Source organism: Pan troglodytes, chromosome 19 (genome assembly GCF_028858775.2).
Source record: "Pan troglodytes isolate AG18354 chromosome 19, NHGRI_mPanTro3-v2.0_pri, whole genome shotgun sequence".
NCBI classification, from domain to species: domain Eukaryota; kingdom Metazoa; phylum Chordata; class Mammalia; order Primates; family Hominidae; genus Pan; species Pan troglodytes.
In genome coordinates, this window is record NC_072417.2 from 54001629 (window position 1) to 54024288 (window position 22660).

General features: G+C 43.5%; 2 protein-coding genes across 5 annotated transcripts in view; one reads left to right on the forward strand and one right to left on the reverse strand.

The window, feature by feature from the left end:
- Window positions 1-715, reverse strand: part of TTC19 (tetratricopeptide repeat domain 19) — a 29349-nt gene extending 28634 nt beyond the window's left edge. The window contains exon 1 of one of the 3 annotated variants that reach the window (XM_511781.9): window positions 71-715. In XM_511781.9, the coding sequence (XP_511781.2) occupies window positions 71-617 (547 nt within the window). In that variant the 5' untranslated portion in view covers window positions 618-715. The remainder of the gene's footprint in view (window positions 1-70) is intronic. The other 2 variants (XM_016932291.4, XM_003318097.7) reach the window with 2 other exon arrangements.
- On the forward strand, window positions 411-22403 carry ZSWIM7 (zinc finger SWIM-type containing 7). Of its 2 annotated transcripts, NM_001252000.2 has the most exons (5): window positions 411-584; window positions 6321-6342; window positions 12807-12909; window positions 19039-19143; window positions 20802-22403. In NM_001252000.2, the coding sequence occupies exons 1-5, from the start codon at window positions 509-511 to the stop codon at window positions 20916-20918; spliced, it is 423 nt and encodes a 140-aa protein (NP_001238929.1). In that variant the 5' UTR covers window positions 411-508; the 3' UTR covers window positions 20919-22403. The 2 variants fall into 2 exon arrangements, with proteins under 2 accessions (NP_001238929.1, XP_054525678.1); XM_054669703.2 differs by lacking the exons at window positions 411-584; window positions 6321-6342 and adding an exon at window positions 12386-12479 and having other exon boundaries at window positions 20802-21238.
- The last annotated feature ends 257 nt before the right edge of the window (window positions 22404-22660 follow it).

Sequence of the window (22660 nt, forward strand, 5' to 3'; positions counted from 1 at the left end):
CTGAGGTCATCAGGCCCGGCCCGCGCCCCTGTCCCCGCCCGGCCGGCCCCGCCCGGCCCGCGCCCCTCACCTGCCAGCAGCGGCAGCAGGCCTGGGCCCCGGCCGTGCGGCGCGACTCGGGATGGCGGCACCTGCACCTCGGGCCCCGGACCTCCTGCCAGCCCCGGGAGCAGGCGCGCGGAGCAGCCCCGGCACCGCCGCCCCGCGGCCCGCAGGAAGCCTCGGCCCAGGCTCCAGCTCAGGAGCCGGTACATGCTCCCGCCGCGTCCTCTGCGCACTTCAGGCCAGACGCGATCCTGGCCCCCGACCACGCGCCGAGCGCCCTCCGGATTGGCCGGGCCCTGACGACTGAGCAGGACATCCTTGCGTCCGCACGCGCGATGACGCGCCCCGACGTCACTCCGTCTCGCCCTGCCCCGGCGGGGGGTCAGGATCCTCCACAGGTAGGCGCAGTCAGCTGGAGCGTCGCGGCGGTCGGCCAGTCGTGGAGGGCGTGTCCTGCGGCGCGATGGCCGTAGTGTTGCCGGCGGTTGTGGAGGAGCTCCTGAGCGAGATGGCGGCGGCGGTGCAGGAGAGCGCGCGAAGTACGGGACCGAGGTCGTGTGTGGCTGCGCCATGGGCGCGGGCGGGGCATCCGGGCACCGCCGGGCCGGGAGGCAGGAGGCGGGGTGTCCGGGCCTGGCCCTGCCTTTTTTCCATGTGGTTCTCTAAACCTCTTGTTCGTAAAAAGACAAAAAAACAAAACAACAAAAAAGCGAAATTGGAACAAGTAAAAGTTAAATCGATTCAGCAAATATTTACGGTACAGCGCAGTTGCAGGAGCCCCTCCGTCGGAGCGAGTAGGCCAGTGGGGACCGAAGTGCTGAGAGCTGGCCGGGTCGCTGGGAGGGGTCCCCGCCCGGGGGTGGAAGGGACGGGAGCCTACAGTGAGTGATAGAAACGTGGAGTTTTTGATTATTTTACACGAATTTTGAATTATTAAACTTCTTTTTCTCAAATTCTGATGTTAACATTAAAGTTAATCCTTCCATACACTTTAAAAAGTAGGCCCAGCGCAGTGGCTCACTCCCGTAATCCCAGCACTTTGGGAGGCCGAGGCAGGTGGATCACCTGAGGTCAGGAGTTCGAGACCAGCCTGGCCAACATGGTGAAACTTCGTCTCTACTAAAAATACAAAAAAATTAGCTGGGCGTGGTGGCGGGCGCCTGTAATTCCAGCTACTCAGGAGGCTGAGGCAGGAGAATCGCTTGAACCCGGGAGGTGGAGGTTGCCGTGAGCCGAGATCGCGCCATTGCACTCCAGCCTGGGCAACAAGAGCGAAATTCCATCTCAAAAAAAAAAAAAAAAAGCATTTTAAGAGCCACAAAACCTAAATGCATATGCAATCGTTGGAGTAAATCTGGGTATTGTGAAAGCACCATTTTTTTTCTGACCAGCAGAGGGTACTCTTTGGCTATGCTCACCAAAATCACTTGAGAAGGGTTGATCTCAAGATGTGTTCAGAGTATGCTAGGATAAGATCAAATCAAATTTGATATACTCAAAATGCATTGACTAATGAACTACTCTTAGGATGTAAAAATGGCCACCTTATAAATAACAGCCATATCAGGCCCCCAAACTGCCATCGCTTATTCAACTTGGATGGCTTTTGTTTTAAAAGTACTGTACTGCATTTTGAAAGGGTTTATCTTGAGTTACTGTTTTTAAGGAACTGAGAAAAATAAGCCAACTTTGTTTTCTCATCTCAGTCAAAATTAAGGAGACTTAAGTATATGTGCTTGAAAGATTAGTGCAGCCAAGTATTCAAACATACTTGTTTCCAAAAAGGATGGGAAAAAAGCCAACTGATGTTAGCTTATACAGTTGTTCTGGGCTCTCGGATTTGATGGCCTGAGGGTTTGGAATGCTGTCACTTTAAACAATAATCGCCAGAACTGTTCTGTGTCTGAATAGGTTAATCCATACACTGACAGTAGTTTGGGTTGGTTTTTTTTTTTTTTTTTTTTTTAGACAGAGTCTTGCTCTGTCTCCCAGGCTGGAGTGCAATGGCGCGATCTCAGCTCACTGCAACCTCCGCTTCCCAAGTTCAAGTGATTCTCCTGCCTCAGCCTCCCAAGTAGCTGTGACTACAGGCGCATGCCACCACACCCGGCTAATTTGTGTATCACGGGGTTTCACCATATTGGCCAGGCTGGTCTCAAACTCCTGACCTTGTGATACGGACACCTCAGCCTCCCAAAATGCTGGGATTACAGGCGTGAGCCACCGTGCCCAGCCAGTTTTGGGTTTTTTCCCTCCAACAAGAAGGTTCACAAGACACATTGACAGTCCTGAAGGGGGCATAATCATTGCCCCTGACACCCATGGTTCAGACACAGGAACCAATGCTGTTGATTCATGTTTATTTTCAGAAGCCCTGTTTTCTTTTTCAAAATCTTTTTTCTATTAATATATAGTTATGCACCCTTCCTAACCCCCATTCTTCAGTGGTAATTTTTTTAGATCAAGATTCCAAATTTTACTTGTATGATGATATATAAACTAGTCACAGTGGAACCATGTAGGAAGCTATGATTACTTTTTGTTTTCTTTGTAACTTTTGGATTTCCCTGGAGTTACAACTATCTTGGTTTTGTTTATGTGCTTATTTAGTTTTTTACATATTTATTCCTACTTTAACCTCACATCCTTTACTAGTGTTCTCAATCTCCCCTCAAGATGTTCAGATGAACGAAGTATGTTATCAGTTTCACCTTCCTGAAGACATCTCTAGAGCCTTCGGACTTGCTTAATATGGACTGGCTGATCTCTCGGCTGTTTCCTGAGATCTCTCTTAACCATTATTATCTGGGAATTCTCTGTATCTTTGTTGGGTCCTATGTTTAGTATATCCTACAGTTTTCTTTTTCTCAGTTTACTACCTCTTTTTTTTTTTTTTTTGAGACAGTCTGTCACCCAGGCTGATGTGCAATAGCATGATCAAAGCTCACTGTAGCTTTGACCTCCTAGGCTCAGATGATCCTCCCACCTCAGCCTCCCAAGTGAGTATCTGGGACTGCAGGCACACAATACCACAGCTGGCTAGTTTTTTGTATTTTTTGTAGAGACACGGTCTCACTAAGTTGCCTAGGCTGGACTCGAACTCTGGAGCTCAAGAGATCCACCTGCCTTGGCTTCCCAAAGTGCCAGGATTACAGGCATGAGCCACCGCACCCGGCCCATGTAAAAAAAAAATTTTTTTTTTTTCGAGACAAGGTCTTGCTCTGTCACCCAGGCTGGAGTGCAGTGGCACAATCATAGCTCACTGCTCCCTCAACCTCCCAGGCTCAAGAGATCCTCTTGTCTCAGCCTCCTGAGTAACTGGTACCACAGGTGTGCACCACCATGCCCAGCTAGTTTTTGTATTGTTTGTAGAGACGGGGTTTCACTGTGTTGCCCAGGCTTACTACCTTATATTATGGCACACAGACTCTGCCAGCTTCCTGAAGAAGGGGGCATGAGATGTACCTTTTGAGGCTTTCTTTTCTATTTTTTGAGACCGGGTCTCACTCTGTTCCCCAGGCTAGAGTACAGTTGCGCAATCACACCTCATGCCCAGCTGATTATTTTATTTTCTGTAGAGACGGGTCTTCCTTTGTTGCCCAGGCTACTCTGGAACTCCTGGGCTCAAGCGATCCTTCTGCCTTGGCCTCCCAAAGTGCTGGGATTATAGTTGTGAGCCCCCACACCGGCCCCTGTTTGAGGCTTATGTCTGAAAAAGTTGTGGGGTTTTTTTGTTTTTTTGGGTTTTTTTTGAGACGGAGTTTCGCTCTTGTTGCCCAGGCTGGAGTGCAATGGTGCAATCTCTGCTCACCGCACCCTCTGCCTCCTGGGTTCAAGGGATTCTCCTGCCTCAGTCTCTCGAGTAGCTGGGATTACAGGCATGCGCCACCATGCCCGGCTAATAGTTTTTCTATTTTTAGTAGAGATACTAAATGTTGGTCAGGCTGACCATCGCGCCCGGCTGAAAAAGTTCTTTTTCTGCCCTCACACTTAAGTGATTGTTTGTCTAGGTATTGAATTATTTGTTGGAAATAATATTTCTTCAGACATCTGAAAACATTTTTCCACTACATCCTAGCTTCTAGTGTTACTCCTGATTTTTGTATGTGACCTTTTTTTTCTCTGGAAGTTTGAATTATGTTTTCTTCATAACCAGTGTTCTGAATCTTCTGATAAAGTTTTTTTTTTTCACTTCACAGTGTGGGCACACAGTGGGCCCTTTCAAGCTAGAAATTCATGTCCTTCAGCTGTGGGGAATTTTGAATTATTTGATTGATGAATTCCCTCCATCTGTTTTCTCTGTTCTTTCCGGTATTTCTGTAATTAAGTTACTGGATGTCCTCTGTTGTCCTTCTGGTTGACTTACTGTGGCTTCTGTGTTTCTTTTATATTTTCTCTACTTCCTGGGAACTTTCTTGAACTTTATCTTCCAGATTTTCTGTTGAATTTCTGCTGTCTTTTTTTTTTTTTTTTTTTTTTTAAGAGACAGGGTCTTGCCGGCCACAGTGGCTCATGCCTGTAATCCCAGCACTTTGGGAGGCCGAGGTGGGCAGATCATCTGAAGTCGGGAGTTCGAGACCAGCCTGATCAACATGGAGAAACCCCGTCTCTACTAAAAAAATTAGCTGGGCGTGGTGGTGCATGCCAGTAATCCCAGCTACTCTGTAGGCTGAGGCAGGAGAATTGCTTGAACCCGGGAGGTGGAGGTTGCGGTAAGCCGAGATTGCGTCATTGTACTCCAGCCTGGGCAACAAGAGCGAAACTCCGTCTCAAAAAAAAAAAAAGAGAGACGGGGTCTTACTGTGTTGCCCAGGCTGGCCTCAGACTCCTGGTTTCAAGCAATCTTCCTGCCTCAGCTTCCCAAGTAACTGAAACTACAGAGACATACCATGTATTTTTAATTTATAACTTTTTTTCAGAAGATTCCCTTTTTCTTCTTATTATGCCTTCTGCCTGTTTTTGTGCCTGTTTTATGATTGCATTAACTTTTTTCTGATGATAAAATATTAGTAATAGATGTTTAAAATTTTCTCCTTTCTGCAGTTTTTCCTCTAACTTTCTCTGTTTGTTTTATTCTATTTCCTTTTTCCTTTGTTGTCTGGTAACCCTTGGCTGTCTAGTCATATTTCAGAGTGGAAGACTAAAAAGTATATTGGAAGCTCTGGGTGGTAGAGGGGCTTACGGAATATGAACGTCACTATAGTTGTTCTCAGTAGGCTATTTAGTTGGGGAAACCATTTCAGTGTCATTCCCACTTCTCTTGGGGTATACCTAGGGAAGACTTCCAGTCTCCTGGCTGAAGTGTGAAGGCCTGATTGCTTGTGTTATGGGAGCCATGTTAGGGAAGAGAGCAGGAGATCCTGTTTTCAGTGTGACACCCTGACTTTCACTGTACCTAGTATTTTTCCCTAGTCCAAATAGCCTGTGTTTGAACCTCTCCAGAAAATAAACCTAGTCTCTTGCCAGAATGAGGGAAAGGCAGTCACCTAAAGCTGTGGAGGGAACTGGGGTCCCACTACTTCTTAAACGTACTCGAAAAGAGTCTTATTTTCATATCCCTGTTTCACCCCTAATGAAGCTATTTGGTGCCACCAATTCGTTAGGGTTTGAGGAAGGGGAGAGGTGGATTTTGGAGTGTAACTCAGGCTGGTGCTTGACTCTCCCCATTGCTGGCCTAGGATTCAGTTTTCTTAGGTCTTATAAATCATTTTCCACTCTTCTATCAGCTTCCAATGTATCATGGCTGTTGTTTCTCCCTGTCTTTCTCATCCTTTGGAATTCATACTTTTAAAAACAAATCTGGCTGGGCACGGTGGCTCATGTCTATAATCCCAGCACTTTGGGAGGCCAAGGCCAGTGGATCACTTGAGGTCAGGAGTTCAAGACCAGCATGGCCAGCATGGTAAAACCCCATCTCTACTAAACATACCAAAAAAAATTAGCTGGGTGTGGTAGTGCATGCCTGTAGTCCCAGCTACCTGGGAGGCTGAGGCAAGAAAATGGTTTAAACCCGGGAGGCGGAGGTTGCAGTGAGCTGAGATTGCACCATTGCACTCCAGCCTGGGTGACAGGACAAGACTCCGTCTCAAAAAAAGAAAAAGGAAATCCTTTTATTATGGTTTTAGTGGGGTTTGGGGAAGGAGTAAAACCAGATGCATAGGTTCAGTTGACCATCACACACGGAAATGTTTTTAGTTACAGTGTTTTTTAAGATTTTTATGTCAATGGTCACTGCTTAATATGATTAACTTTTTTTTTCCATTCTCATTTTACAGTTCCTGATGAATATCTGTTATCGTAAGTACATATACTGTTGTATTTGATTTTTTTTTAACCATTAATGTTAAAATCCTTTCAACATCAACTCTTGATTTTTAAAAATATTCTTGACCGGGCGCAGTGGCTCACGCCTATAATCCCGGCACTTTGGGAGGCCAAGGTGGGTGGATCATGAAGTCAGGAGATCAAGACCATCCTGGCCAACATGGTGAAACCCCGTCTCTACTGAAAATACAAAAAATTAGCTGGACGTGGTGGTGGGCACCTGTAGTCCCAGCTACTCAGGAGGCTAAGGCAGGAGAATCACTTGAACCTGGGAGGTGGAGGTTGCAGTGAGCCAAGATCATGCCACTGCACTCCAGCCTGGGGACAGAGTGAGACTCTGTCTCAAAAATAAATAAATAAATAAATAAATAAAATAAAAAATAAAAATATTCTTACTACCAGGCACTGTGACTCACACATGTAATCTCAGCACTTTGGGAGGCAAAGGCAGGAGGATTGCTTGAGCCCAGGAGTTCGAGACCAGCTCTAGCAAAATAGGGAGACCCCCATCTCTACGAAAATAATTTTAAAAATAGAATAAAAGGCCAGGCACCGTGGCTCACACCTGCAATCCCAGCACTTTGAGAGACTGAGGCGGGTGGATCACTTGAGGTCAGGAGTTCAAGACCAGCCTGACCAACATGGTGAAACCCTGTCTCTACTAAAAATACAAAAGTAGTGGGATGTGGTGGCACACACCTGTAATCTCAGCTACTTGGGAGGCTAAGGCAGGAGAATTGCTTGAACCCGGGAGGTTGTGGTTGCATATCTCGCTGCGATTGTGCCATTGCACTCCAGCCTAAGTAACAAGAGCAAAATTCCATCTCAAAAAAAATAAAAAATAAAAAATACTCTTAGAAACTAGGAATAATATTTTCTTGACATGATTCTTAAAAATTTGTCTCAATTGAATAGCCAACACCATATCCAGTATTGTCATATTTGCCACTCTTATTTAATATTGTTTTAAAAATTGTGGCTGTTGGCCGGGCGCAATGGCTCACGCCTGTAATCGCAGCATTTTGGGAGGCCGAGACGGGCGAATCACCTGAGGTCAGGAATACAAGACCAGCCTGACCAACATGGAGAAACCCTGTCACTATTAAAAATACAAAATTAGCCAAGCATGGTGGTGCATGCCTGTAATCCCAGCTATTCGGGAGGCTGAGTCAGGAGAATTGCTTGAACCTGGGAGGCAGAGGTTGCTGTGAGCCAAGATCATGCCATTGCACTCCAGCCTGGGCAATAAAAGCTAAACTCTATCTCAAAAAAAAAAAAAAAAAAAAAAAAGCGTAGCTGTTCAACTAACACATGAAAAAGAAATTACAAATGTACCTATCTGCAAGGAAAGACAATTATCATTATTTGCAGATGATACAACTACTTAAATGAGAATAATATAGAGTGGTCAGTTATTTTAAAAATGCAGAGACCAAAAAAGTAAAAGCTACCTAGGTATAAGTAATACTTAATTACTGATACACACTTACATTTAAAAATTCTGGCCAGGTGCGGTGGCTCACGCCTGTAATCCCAACGCTTTGGGAGGCTGAGGCGGGTGGATCACCTGAGGTCAGGAGTTCGAGACCAGCCTGACCAACATGGTAAAAACCCGTCTCTACTAAAAATACAAAAATTAGCCAGGCATGGTGGCAGACACCTGTAATCCCAGCTATTCGGGGGGCTGAGGCAGGAGAATCGCTTGAACCCAGGAGACAGAGGTTGCAGTGAGCTGAGATCATGCCATTGCACTCCAGCCTGGGTGACAGAGGCAAGACTCTGTCTCAAAAAAACAAAAAAACAAAAAAAAAAAACCTGTCCCAGGAGGACTGTTTGAGCCCTGAAGTTCCAGGCTGCAGTGAGCTATGATTGTGCCACTACACTCCAGCCTGGGTGATGTGAGACCTCGTCTCTAAAAAAATAAAAGTTCTGAAGAATATATACCAAGCTCTACCAGTGTTTTTTCTTTGGGGCAAGGAAGGAGGAAGAATTGAGGGAACGGCCTTAACCTTTACTGTATTTCTTAAATTTTTAATAAGAATTAAATATTACTGGAAAAAAATGTACTACTTTAAAAACAAAAGGGCAAAGAATAAAAGATGTAAATAGCCGAATCCTTTGGGAGGAAAAAGACAAATCTTACTAGTGACCACAAAAATACAAATGAACATAACATAACTTTTCATCTAGAAAATTAGTGACCACAGAAAAGAAGTTGACACAAATATGGGGAAAGGGATCATTTATAACAGGAATGTAAATTGCAGGGTAACAGGCAATAGGAACTTTAAAACATACATATTCTTTGACCCAGAAATTCCACATAGAAGAACATATACCCAGGAAGTAATTATAGATGTTCGTAAAGATTTTACAGTGAGGATATTCTCAGTGTGATGAATATCCAGTATTGTTTATGGTAGCAATAAAACATGGAAACAATCTAACAATTCATGGAGTTTGAGGAGAATAAAAATGATTCATCTTTACAGTAGAATAATTTGTAACCATTAAAAGTGATATGGAAAAAATTTTTAATGCATTCAAGAGATGTTCACAGTAGGTATTAAAGTGGACAGAGCAGGTTAAAAAAATTCTTTTTTTTTTTTTCAGACAGAGTCTCACTCTGTCACCGAGGCTGGAGTACAGTGGCGCGATCTCAGCTCACTGCAGCCTCTGCCTCCCAGGTTCCAGTGATTCTCCTGCCTCAGCCTCCTGAGTAGCTGGGACTACAGGTGGCACACACCGAGGCAGGTGGATGATGAGGTCAGGAGTTCCGCCCGCCTTGGCCTCCCAAGGTGCTGGGATTACAGGCATGAGCCACCACACCTGGCCTTAAAAAAATTCTTAAAGGTAACTGTTGAGATTGATTGGTAAGGTTCCCGACAAATTTTATTTCATTGTTTTTTGTATTTTGTTATTTTATAGACTAAATCTTCATATGTTTAATATAAAAATTCAAAGCACTCTTTTCTATTTCCCCCAATAATTTGTTGTATATGTGGCTGGTTTGTTGGAAAATGAAGTAAGAAGTTGAACATTTTAATTTTGAAGCCTTACTAGGTTTGTCTTACTCTGTGTTAAGTCATATAAGTTCTTTAAAACATTAACTTTTCAGTTTGAGTTTAACCCTGCCATTTTATTTTCTAGTTTATAAAAATAACCCACACTTAGGCCGGGTGTGGTAGCTCATGCCTGTAATCCCAGCACCTTGGGAGGTGGGATGCGCCTGTAATCCCAGCTACTCGGGAGGCTAAAGCAGGAGAATCACTTGAATCTGGGAGGTGGAGGTTGCAGTGAGCAGAGGTCGTGCCACTGCACTCCAACCTGGGCAACAGAGTGAGACTCCAACTCAGTAATAGTAATAATAATAATAACCCACACTTATAAAAAACTTTTATTGGAAAATAAAACCTATAAAAAGCATCAATAATCATACCACCCAGTAATAATCACTCTTAAATTTTGGTTTATTGCTTTTTTTTTTTTTTTTTTTTGAGACAGAGTTTCGCTCTGTCGCCCAGGCTAGAGTGCAGTGGCGCGATCCCGGCTCACTGCAAGCTCCGCCTCCCGGGTTCACACCATTCTCCTGCCTCGGTCTCCCGAGTAGCTGGGACTACAGGCGCCTGCTACCGTGCCCAGCTAATTTTTTGTATTTTTAGTAGAGACGGGGTTTCACCGTGTTAGCCAGGATGGTCTCGATCTGCTGACCTCGTGAGCCACCTTCCTCGGCCTCCCAAAGTGCTGGGATTACAGGTGTGAGCCACCGCGCCTGGCCGGTTTATTGCCTTTTCAAAAAATTAAATTTTGGCCAGGCATGGTGGATCACGCCTGTAATATAAGGATCGCTTGGGGCTGGGAGTTTGAGACCAGCTTAGGCAGCACAGGGAGACCCTGTCTCTACAAAATCAAAAAATTAACTGGATGTGGTGGTATATACCTGTAGTCCCGGCTGCTAGGGAGGCTGAGGTGGTGGGAGGATCACTTGAGCCCAGGGGGTTCAGGCTGCAGTGAGCCATGATTGCACCACTGGAATCCAGCCTGCCTGGGTGACAGAGAGAGACTTTGTCTCAAAAAACAAAAAACAAACAAAAAGACCAGACACGCTGGCTCACACCTGTAACCCCAGCACTTTGAGAGGCCAAGGCGGGGGGATCACCTCAGGTCAGGAGTTCAAGACCACCCTGACCAACATGGCAAAAGCCCATCTCTACTAAAAAATACAAAAATTACCTGGGCATGGTGGCCTGCACCTATAATCCCAGCTACTCAGGAGGCTGGGCCGGAGAATCTCTTGAACCCCGGAGGCAGAAGTTGCAGTGAGCCGAGTTGTGCCACTGCTCTCCAGCCTGGACAACAGAGTGAGACTCCATCTCAAAAAAAAAAAAAAATTAAACTTTTAATTTTGACATAATTGTAGGTTTCCTTTAAAAAAGTTAACATGCTTGAGAGTTCCTAAAATATAATTTTGTCTTCAACCTTTCTCACCTAATATTATAAGAATTTTCTCACATATCAAAGTTTTTTCCTGTATATCATTTAACAGTTGGATAGCCTTATTACTAATCCAAAAAGTACACATTTAATATCTTCAGATGGGCAAACATAAAAAAGCCTGATAATACTGGTGTTAGTGGGGACATGGAGAAAGTAGAAGTTGGTTTTTCTGTTTGTTTGTTTCATTTATTTTTTTTTTTGAGACGGAGTCTCCCTGTTACCTGGGCCAGAGCGTAGTGGCGCGATCTTGGCTTACCGCAACCTCCACCTCCCGGATTCAAGCGATTCTCCTGCCTCAGCCTCCTGAGTAGCTGGGACTACAGGCGTGTGCCACCACGCCCGGCTAATTTTTTGTATTTTTAGTAGAGACGGGGTTTCACCATGTTAGCCAGGATGGTCTCGATCTCCTGACCTCTGGTGATCTGCCTGCCTCGGCCTCCCAAAGTGCTAGGATTACAGGTATGAGCCACCGCGCCCGGCCTGAGAAAATAGAAGTCTTATACAGTGCTGGTGGGAGTGCTGTTTTCACTTTTTTGTGTTTTTTAGTTTTTTTTTTTCTTTTTTCTTTAGAGATGGGGTGTCACTACATGGCTCAGGCTGGTCTTGAACTCCTGGACTCAAGTGATCCTCTTGCCTCAGCCTTCCAAAATGCTGGGATTACAGGCATGAGCCACCACTCCTGTTTCCACTTTGGAGAGCTATTGGCAATATCTATTAAAGTTGAAAATGAACATATGCTTTAGTTACATAAACTAAAGGGGGATTTTCAGAGATGTATGCCAAGGGACATGTATGGGGATAATTGAATATTATTTATAATAGTATAAAATGGAAACAATGTCCATCCATAGAGTACTTAAATAAAATTCAGTGTATACATATAATGGAATATTATTCATAATAGTATAAAATGGAAACAATGTCCATCCATAGAGTACTTAAATAAAATTCAGTGTATACATATAATGGAATATTATTCAAAGGTAAAGTAAAAATAAATGTCCGTCAACATGCCTCATTTTCAAAAATGCATTGAGTAAAAAAATGCAAGTTGCCAAAAGAAGTCTACGATATTTTATATTTTCTTTTATTTTTCATGAGCTATTTCAGGAACAGCAAAAAGAAGCCTACAATATACCTTTTATGTTTTAAAACAATACTATATATGTATATGCATACATATATGCACGTGTGTTTGTTATGTATGTGTGCATACATATGTTCTATATATAATATTTAATATGAACACATTAACAGGAAGGAAACCAACAAATGCATGTGCTTGCCTCAGGGATAAGAGGAAGGTAGGAAGAAGGACGCACTACAGAGAAGTATAAAGAGGGCTTCTTTATCACTAACAGTTTACTCCCTTTATTAAAAATATAATACAGGCCGGGCGCAGTGGCTCACACCTGTAATCCCAGCACTTTGGGAGGCCGAGGCGGGTGGATCACCTGAGGTCTGGAGTTTGAGAGCAGCCTGACCAACATGGAGAAACCCTGTTTCTACTAAAAATACAAAATTAGCCGGGTGTGGTGGCACATGCCTGCAATCCCAGCTACTTGGGAGGCTGAGGCAGGAGAATCGCTTGAACCCGGGAGGCGGAGGTTACGGTGAGCCAAGATTGCGCCATTGCACTCTAGCCTGGGCAGCAAAAGCAAAACTCCATCTCAAAAAATAATAATAATAATAAATAAATATATACACACACACACACACATATATATATATATAATAGAAGAAGATCTGAAATAAGTACACAAGATATTAACATTAATTCTGGGGAGTGAATGGGTCCATGGGTTTTGCTGTATTATTTTCCTTTTTTCAAAATTAAAATGAATTTTTAAAAAATACTAAGTCTAGTGATCCTTTGGGGCAAGTTACTGAGGTGACTTTGAGAATCAGGCCTTCTAATCTGAAGTGTTTTTATTTCACAGGCTGAAGTTTCTCTTTGGCTCATCAGCCACCCAGGCCTTGGACCTAGTTGATCGACAGTCCATCACCTTAATCTCATCACCCAGTGGAAGGCGTGTTTACCAGGTAGAAGTCTAGAGATGGGGGTGATCCCTACAGAAACTCCTTAGGACAAAATGGTTGCTTCATCTCTGTAGAAGCTGTTGACTAGCTTTAAATATTTCCTGGACTGTTAAAAGGCTTTTGCCCCAACTTGGTAAAATTAACGAATTGATAATTTTTTAAAATTTTTATTTACTTTTAACTGACAGAAACTGTCTATATTCATGGTATATAACATGATGTTTTGATATATGGATACCTTGTAGAATAACTAAATCAAGCTAATTAACATATCTAATACCTTATATACTTCTTTTTTTGTGGTGAGATCACTTAAAATCCATTATCTTAGCAATCTTCAAATGTACAGTACTTCAGTCTTTTTCTTGGTTTTTATAGAGACAGGGTGTCACTATGTTGCCCAGGCTGGTCTCAAACTCCTAGGTTCAAGCGATCCTCCCACCTTGGCCTCTCACAGTATTGGGATTACAGGTATGAGCACCATCCCCGCCAATACTTTGTTATTAAATATATTCACCATGTTGTACCATAGACACCCTGAACTTATTTCTCCTAACTGAAGTTTTGTACCCTTTGACCAGTATCTCCTTATCTTCCTCTTCCTCCCCCACCCCAAGGCCCCTGGTAACCACTATTTCTTTTTCTATGAGTTCAACTTTTTTTTTTGTTTTAAATAAAGACAGGGTCTTGCTATGTTGCCCAAGCTGGTCTTGAACTCCTGGCCTCAAGCAGTCCTCCCCCTTCAGCCTCCCAAAGTGCTAGGATTACAGGCATGAGCCATTGCACCCAGCCTATGAGTTCAACTTTTTTTAGATTCCACATATAAGTGAGATCATGTGGTATTTGTCATTCTGTACCTGGCTTATTTCACTTAGCATAGTTTCACTTAACAAAATCCTCCAGAAATTTTTGTAACTAAAATAAGATGGCCAGGCGTGGTGGCTCATGCCTGTAATCCCAGCACTTTGGGAGGCCGAGGCAGGTGGATCACCTGAGGTCAGGAGTTCAAGACCAGCCTGGCCAACGTGGTGAAACCCCGTGTCTACTAAAAATACAAAAATTAGCTGGGTGTGGTGGCAGGTGCCTGTAATTCCAGCTACTCGGGAGGTTGAGGCAGAAGAATTGCTTGAACCCAGGAGAAGGAGGTTGCAGTGAGCGGAGATCACACCATTGCACTCCAGCCTGAGTGACAAGAGCAGAACTCTGTCTCAAAACAAACAAACAAACAAAAACACAAAAAAAAACTTGGATGGTATTGTCCTACTCAAAAGAGACTGCCAATTATTAGATGAATTTTCTCATGGAGAACTTAGGAATAATCAAAGTCACTGAACTTGCAGTTTGTACCTGAGGAGGTGTGTCTGTCCTCTTTCCTGGTGTTTTTATTTTTGGTTTTTAGGTAGCTAAAATACCCGAAACTAGAGGGACCTTCAAGTTTTTCCCATTGCTTTTAGTTTGGGATATTTGGTCTTGATTCCATTATGGGCACAATACTTGACCTGGCAAGTAGACTTTTGTTTGAAATATTTTAATTACTGTTGACTTTTTGTTCCTCCCATTGGTCAACAGTAACTTAAGTCACTGGTTTAGTTTTTGTCGTTCACATCTGGTATATATTACATTGCTTTATTAATTATAAAATACTAACTTCCAAGAATTGTGGCTGTCATCTTGGACTTTGAATTAAATGAGGCTGTAGAAATCTTATACACCCTCAAATTAACCTTAATGGTTGCATTGTATGGTAATATAGTAAGAATCTGGCTGAATTCAGGAGTTGTATGAGATGATAAAAGTTGAGTCACATACTGCCTCAGTGCCCAGCTAGTTATCTTTTCATAGGTCATTCTTCATCCCATAGGTCAACTCTAATATTATTGTTCTCCAGATGTAATGTGAAATAATTCTAAAGTCATTGTTATGTTGCTGACACCTGAGTTGTTTTCTATAATTTTTTTTTTTTTTTTTTTTTTAAGGCAGAGTCTCGCTCTGTTGCCCAGGCTGGAGTGCAATGGCATGATCTTAGCTCACTGCAACCTCTGCCTCCTGGGTTCAAGCGATTCTTCTGCCTCAGCCTCCTGAGTAGCTGGGATTACAGGTGTGTACCACCACGCCTGGCTAGTTTTTGTATTTTTAGTAGAGATGGGGTTTCACCATGTTGTCCAGGCTGGTCTCAAACTCCTGACCTCAGGTGATCCACCACCTTTGCTTTCCAAAGTGCTGGGATTACAGGCATGAGCCTGCACTCCTGGCCACTTTTTATACTTTTTTGATTCACTTAAGAAGGAGGATGTTTCAGTCAGGAGAGGCTAAGTTATGCTGTGGTATCAATGACCCCAAATCTGAAAGGCTTACAAAAACAAAGTTTTAGATCTCATTCATGCTGTGTATCCACCAGGAGCCAGCTGTAGCTCTGTTCCAAAACAGCTTCATGCAGGGATCCCAGTGGGCAAAGCAGCCCATATCTGGAACACTGTGAATCTCAAAGAGAAAAAGGAAAACATGGTACACAATTTTTAACATTTTTCGCTTGGCTACTCAGATTTTACTAAAGCAGGTCACATGGCCAGCCTGTATTTAACAGGCCAGGAATGTATAATCCTGTTTTCAGAGAGAAGCACCAAACACAAGGAACAATAACAAAGACACTGTGGAGTGTCCTAAGAGGCTTGGAGCGGTCATAAAATAAAACTGTACCCATGAATGGATGACCATGTAGATGGGTCACCTCTCCTTGCGACCTAACTGAAACCACAGTAGAAACCACCTCCAAGTGAGGTTCCTACAAGTCCTGTCAGCCATGGTCTGAGTATCCTCTTTCCAGCATGTTCCTTTTTTAAAAAGCTCTCTCCTTCTGGGGATAAACATTCCAGACTATAAGCGGGAAAACTAGGAGCAATTCCTGTAAGAGGAAGTTGTTTTTTCACTGAAGGGTGAAGGCATTGAATTATGTTATCCTTAAGGTCAATTTCCAGTTCTAAATGTTTCTAACTCAGATTTTGCCTGATTGTTGGGTTCATTAGTTGTCCACTGCTAGATAAGCGAAAAGCAAATTCGAAATTTAACCTCTTTTGGTGGTTATTGCTTTAGGCAGTTGAACATTTTAAGTCTTAGCCCTTGAAAGGCTCAGGCAAGGAAACTCTGTAGAATTTCTCCCCATCTCAAGTCACCAGGCGTTTATTCAGCATGATCCAGGGAGGATTATGATGGACGGGGACTCGCAATAAGAAGGAAGCAGTGAATTATTCTAGTCAGTACAGAATCCCAGAGGCTTCTGCTTGCTTAAGTTTAAATCTAGAGAGAAGAGATGAGATAACTAAAGGGAGAAGAAACCTAAAGTTGTATTCATTGGTAATAGTTTAGACACCCAAGAATTATAGGCCGGGAGTGGTGGTTCATGCTTGGAATCCTAGCAGTTTGGGAGGCTGAGGCGGGTGGATCACCTCAGGTCAGGAGTTCAAGACTAGCCTGGCCAACATGGCAAAACCCCATCTCTACTAAAAATACAAAAGTTAGCCAGGCATGGTGGCACATGCCTGTAATCCCAGCTAATCAGGCGGCTGAGGCAGGAGAATGGCTTGAACCCAGGAGGTGGAGGTTGCAGTGAGCCAAGATTGCATCATTGCACTCCAGCCTGGGCAACAAAATGAAACTCTGTCTCAAAAAAAAAAAAAAAAAAAAAGAATTATACATGTCACTGCTGGATGTTGTGGGTTTTTTCTTTAGGATTAAGTAGAAAACAATCTGCTTTAATGCTCTTCCTTCAGTGTAAGCTTCCACACATGCTGGGGAAATCTCTCCATTGATACTGAATGGTCTCGGTGATATGTTCATAACACATCAGAGCCTTGCAGTAGGTAATATGCAAGGTGTGCTTTTTCAACACCTAATTTGTAACTAGGTGGAAATCTTTTTTTTTTTTTTTTTTTTTTTTTGAGACAGAGTCTTGCCCTGTCACCCAGGCTGGAGTACAGTGATGCAGTCTTGGCCCACTGCCACCTCTGTCTCCCGGGTTCAAGCGATTCTACTGCCTCAGCCTCCTGAGTAGCTGGGATTACAGGCACCCGCCACCACACCTGGCTAATTTTTGTATTTTTAGTAGAGACGGGGTTTCACCATATTGACCAGGCTGGTCTTGAACTCCTGACCTCATGATCCACCCGCCTCAGCCTCCCACAGTGCTGGGATTACAGACGTGAGCCACTATGCCCGGCCTGAACTGAAATCTTGAATGTGTTCAGTAGGCATCTTCTTACCCAATCATTGGCTATTTCTGGTAACCTAAAATCTCCCGAGGAATTCTGACTGCGTCAAAAAACCATACTGAGGCTGGGTGTGGTAGCTTATGCCTGTAATCCCAGTGCTTTGGGAGGCCAAGGTGGGAGGATCACTTAAGCCCAGCAGTTAAAGACCAGCCTGGACAACATAGCAAGACCCCATCTCTACAAAAAAAATTTTAAAATTAGCATAGGGTGGTGGCGCACACCAGTACTCCTACCTCCCCTCAGGAGACTGAAGTGGGAGGATCACTTTAGCCGAGGGATTCAAGACTGCAATGAGCTATGATCTGCCACTGTACTCCAGCCTGGATGACAGAACAACATCCTGTCTCCAAAAAACAAAAATTTTAAAAAAATGTTAATAAAAGCTGTACTGGGATAACTGCATTATATGAACCACTGAAAATGTGACAAAAGCACAGCAGTGGAACCTGCTGTTTGTTCTTGCAGTCAAACCATACCTGTAGCTTTATTCTCTGTGGGTAAGAAAGATTAAAGAATCCTAGGAGTGCTAACATTGTAATTCAAAAAAAATTTAAAAGTCCTTGCTTTTTCATTTAGATTGCCATCTGAGCGCCTAAAAGTGCTTTGAAGGCTGTGTGGCAAATTCCTAAGTGGCAGTTCATTATAAAATCACCCTCAGGACATTTCTGCTTCCCTCAGATACTGATAATAATCTTATGCCTCCAGTTGGGAAGTTAACTCTAGGAATGAAGACCTCAACAAAAAGTTTTTGGCTGCTTGGTGGTAGAGAGACTTAAACAAAGGATTTCTCCAACAAATTTGTGCAATCATACTACAGATGTGTCTTGTTTTTCCTGTACCTCTCCTTTTTGTCCCTCTTGACCACCACCAAGACTGTTAGACTGTGCCTCTTATCAACCCACTATGTATCAGTGTCCTCCTTCCATCCTGCTAGATGAGTAGGCAGATCTGGGCCTGCCTCTTTTCCTGAGACCTCCATCCTGAACAGCTGAGTCATTCCTTTCGCAAGGGTCTTTGCTTTATTTATCCTCTCTGCTCTCAAATGCTTTTCAAAAGCCTCTTCCCAGTTTCTTCTTTTGTTCTTCTGTGACCTATCTTTATTTTAGAGATGGGGTCTTTGTCACCCAGGCTGCAGTGCAGTGGTGCAGTCACAGCTCACTGCAGCCTTGACCTCCCAGGCTCAAGCAGTCCTCCCTTCTCAGCCTCCTGAGTAGCTGGGACTACTGGCATGTGCCACCATACCTGACTTTAAAAAATTTTTTTTTCTATAGAAACGAGGTCTCACCATGTTGCCCATTCTGGTCTTGAACTCTGGGGGTCAAGTGATCCTCCCACCTCGACCTCCCAAAGTGCTGGGATTACAGGCTTTGAGCCACCACACCCGGCCTGAGACTTATCTTACTCCTGCCCTGCTACTGACCCTTTGCCTGTTTTTACTCTCTCTTTAGGTATGTAGCAAGCTTTAGAAATTTATACACCTGCTGTGAAATACCAAAGGTTAAGAACCCCCACAATAAAATGTAGATGAGAGATTCCCCTCCCCACTTCCTTCTTATTACAGTCAGCCCATAGAGTGGGCCCCATGAATCACTAGGCGTAGGAACAGAATGGTTTATGTGGTTGGTTGAACTAATCTGAAACTCTTCAGTTCCTTTATATGCAGTCCTAAAGGTGAGCACTGAGAGGTGAGGAAGGGAGAGTCTGTACACTGGAGGAAGAGAAGTTGTTTCCTCTTTTATTTAAAACATTACTGCAGTTCTTCTCGGTGCAATTTGCAGAGCAACTCTGAGTCTACATAAATAAAAAGGGAAAGAGGTGGTTTTTCCAGCACATCTGAGGTCTGATCCCATCTATCCTTTCTTTGTAGGTCCTTGGAAGTTCCGGTAAAACATACACATGTTTGGCTTCTTGTCATTACTGTTCATGTCCTGCATTTGCCTTCTCAGTGCTACGGAAGAGTGACAGCATCCTGGTGAGGATGGGGAAGACTCTTCCCACTGTAGTTGAATGTAGAGAGAAATTGCCCTTACTTTGTGGTTTAACTATTCTACAAAATGGGAATCTTATTATATGTTGAAACAAATGGTAGTTTTTTGTCCTTGTCTTCAGTTAGTCACCTGTTAGGGGTTTAGCCTCTCAAAATGCAATGTCATTTTTAGAACTACATCAATTTCCTGAATTTTTATGTAAAAGATCATGAGTGAAGCTTTGAGAAGGAAAAAAAGGGAATCCCAGAAGTGGGCACTGGGGAATTAGATGGCCCCATAAAAATATGAACTAAATTTGATGTTGACAACTTTGCATATCCTACCTTCAGCCATGTGGTATATCTTTGCACTACCTGTGAGACAGCCTGACACCACACTTGACCTTCACATGGGGCATGAGTACCTTCACCTATTCCTTTAAGCCTTTGCCAATTTCATCAGAGTCCAGACCATGAAGCAGAAACAGGACATACTCACACACACCTTATTCCAAAGGAAAAAACACTACCTTCCTGAAAGCAGGCAGCTATTTTCTAAGTCTTGCGAAAGAAGAAAATAATGGTGTCCACTCCATTCTTCCCCTTTCTTTTACACTGTTAACTTCTTAAACATCTTGGGACCTGGCTGGCAAGTTGGGTATAGCATTGGCCAAGAGGCCACATTCATAACTGATGTGCCCTAAGTGTATCTCAACTGCAAGAGACAGGATTGAACCAAGACCCCTTCAAGATCTAAAGCTGTGTTCTCTGACATCAGATTCAATGCAATCATCTCCCCAGAGGTGTGTACAGGCCAAAATATGCAAGAGTTTTGCCACTACTCCCCGCCCCCCAACCCCAGAAGTATAACACAGTAGTTAAGAGAGTGGCCTAGAGACTCTGATGAGCATGTGGTTACAATACCTGTCTTCCTAGGGAGCTGTCAGATTTCAGTGAGATAATCTTTGAGAAGCACTTCACAGCATAGTGCCTCAAGGAATGTTAACCATTGCTGTGACAGCTTTCTGAAGGCAAGGAAGAAATATAACTTAGGACTAACGTGAGGAGTGCAGGTAGTCTGGGTTTTCACCATGGGTTACATACCTTGTGCCTGATGGATCTAAGCCATTTCCCAAAGCAGCAGGCAAAGTAAGTCTGTGTCCACTCTGATTTCTAAAGAGAATACTCCTGTCTCATCATCTTTATCTGCAGTTTTTATTTATTTATTTTTTGAGACAGTCTGGCTCTGTCACCCAGGCTGTAGTGCAGTGGCGTGATCTCGGCTCACTGCAACCTCCACCTCCTGGGTTCAAGTGATTCTCATGCCTCAGCCTCCTGAGTAGCTGGAATTACAGGCATGTACCGCCACACCCAGCTAATTTTTGTATTTTTAGTGGAGACGGGGTTTTGCCACATCAGCCAGACTGGTCTCGAACTCCTGATCTCAAGTGATCCATCCGCCTCAGCCTCCCAAAGTGCTGGGATGACAGGTGTGAGCCACCATGCCCGGCCCATCTGCACTTTTTAGACAATCAGTTAGAGACCCCGTAATCTGTATGCTCTAGTCTTTTCCTGCCAAATAAGATGGTAATGAGAAATCTTGGTTAGACTGGCCAGCCCCGGCCCTGCCTGTTTCTAATAGGTGTGTGTGTTTTATATTCCAGTGCAAGCATCTCTTGGCAGTTTACCTGAGTCAGGTTATGAGGACCTGTCAGCAGCTAAGTGTCTCTGACAAGCAGTTGACTGACATATTATTGATGGAGAAGAAACAAGAAGCATAAAAGGTACAGATTGAGCATCATTCTTTCAAAATAGAATCCTGTCAAGAAATGCATTGAAAGCGTCATGATTCACATGGAAAAGAGGTGAAATGGATCTTCAGACACTTCATGTTACTGTCCCTTTTCCCTCCAGGACTGCAGGAGGTGCTGTGGGTTGGAGCCGTGGGCTGTGGAGGGTTTGTGTATGATGAGAAGCCCTGTACAGTCTTCTCAAGAAAAACCCTGAGCCAGTCTCTGAGACGCTTCGGTAAAAAATGTCCCTGGATGGAATCAAGATTTTAAATTCAAATAAAGCCTAATATCATGTTGTGTCCACATTATTTAGTCTTTTTTTTCTTTTGAGATGGAGTCTCACTTTGTCGCCCAGGCTGAGGTGCAGTGGCGTGATCTCAGCTCACTGCAAGCTCCGCCTCCCAGGTTCACGCCATTCTCCTGCCTCAGCCTCCCAAGTAGCTGGGACTACAGGTACCCGCCACCACGCCCGGCTAAATTTTTGTATTTTTTTAAGTAGAGATGATGGGGTTTCACCGTGTTAGCCAGGATGGTCTCCATCTCCTGACCTGGTGGTCTGCCCGCCTCGACCTCCCAAAGTGCTGGAATTACATGCATGAGCCACTGCGCCTGACCCTATTTAGTCTTAAGTAACTGAATTACTAGTAATTTTTAAAAGGTTGGAATGGTGGGCCAAACAGTAAGATGAAGTTTCGACGAGTAGGTCAGTTCTTTTCCTTGGGTCCAGGAAACTACTGAGCAGCAACAGAAGATCAGAGCAGAGATGTGGCTAAACAGTAGCAGGTATGAAAAGACTTAGAGGTTCTGGTTTCTGTAAGCTTCAAATATCTATCTGTGATGTTCGTGCCAAAACAGCTTAAGTAGACTGTATTGTTTGAGAGTTAGTATCGAGAACAAGGGAAGAAGTGGTTTCACTCTGCACTTCTGATCTTTACAACAGGGCAATTGAAGGAACAGACTAAAAATCGTGTCCTGGAAGGAAACTACAGGTACTACCAGGGATTTTCAGTCTGAAGAAGAAAAGACAAAATAGATGACAGAAGGAGTATTAGAAGGGAAAGCGATGAGACTCAGTTGGACACCAAGAGAGAGCAAAGAAGCAATAATATGTGAAGATGAAAATGAAATCAATTTCAGCATAAGAAGACAAGAACTTATGGTAAAGCTGCCCACAGCCAGAAGAGGATCCTAGAAGGACAGGAATTCCCTGTCTGCAGCATTTCATAAGCATGTAATATTGTTGCAGGGATACTGCAGAAGGAGTTGAAGTAGTGGACAGACAGATGATATAGGTGATTTTACAGCCTAAGAAAGCCCTGTGCTTGTGCCCCCAAAACATGAGGTGCTAGTGAATGAATGCTGGGGGAAAGCCCACGGCCTAGGTGTTGCAATGTTCTGTGGTTGGCAGATGCTTTTTGTTTTGTTAAAGTGCAACAAATAAAATTTATCAAGACTTTTCTGCTACTCAGGAAACTTGGACTCAGCATAACTTACTTTTTTTCCAGCAGCCTTCAGGGTAAAGTTTAGAAGGTAGATGCAACAAGCCAATGCAGCACCCTAAGCTTGTCTTTTTAAGTTTTATTTTTATTTAACCTAATATACACAGAGTTAAATAATTTTACTTCATAAAATTTTCACACTTTGAGTTCCAAGAACTTAACCAAACTTGAAATTTGGAGAGAAGCAAAATTCCCTATCTATCTATCTAGCTCTAGAAGGCAGAATTTGGT

Excerpts from the sequence above, each read along its gene's own strand:
- ZSWIM7 (NM_001252000.2), top strand. The coding sequence starts at position 509 with ATGGCCGTAGTGTTGCCGGCGGTTGTGGAGGAGCTCCTGAGCGAGATG. Across the intron at positions 585-6,320 it reads GGTGCAGGAGAGCGCGCGAA|TTCCTGATGAATATCTGTTA; the intron begins GTACGGGACCGA and ends CTCATTTTACAG. Across the intron at positions 19,144-20,801 it reads GGAAGAGTGACAGCATCCTG|TGCAAGCATCTCTTGGCAGT; the intron begins GTGAGGATGGGG and ends TTTATATTCCAG.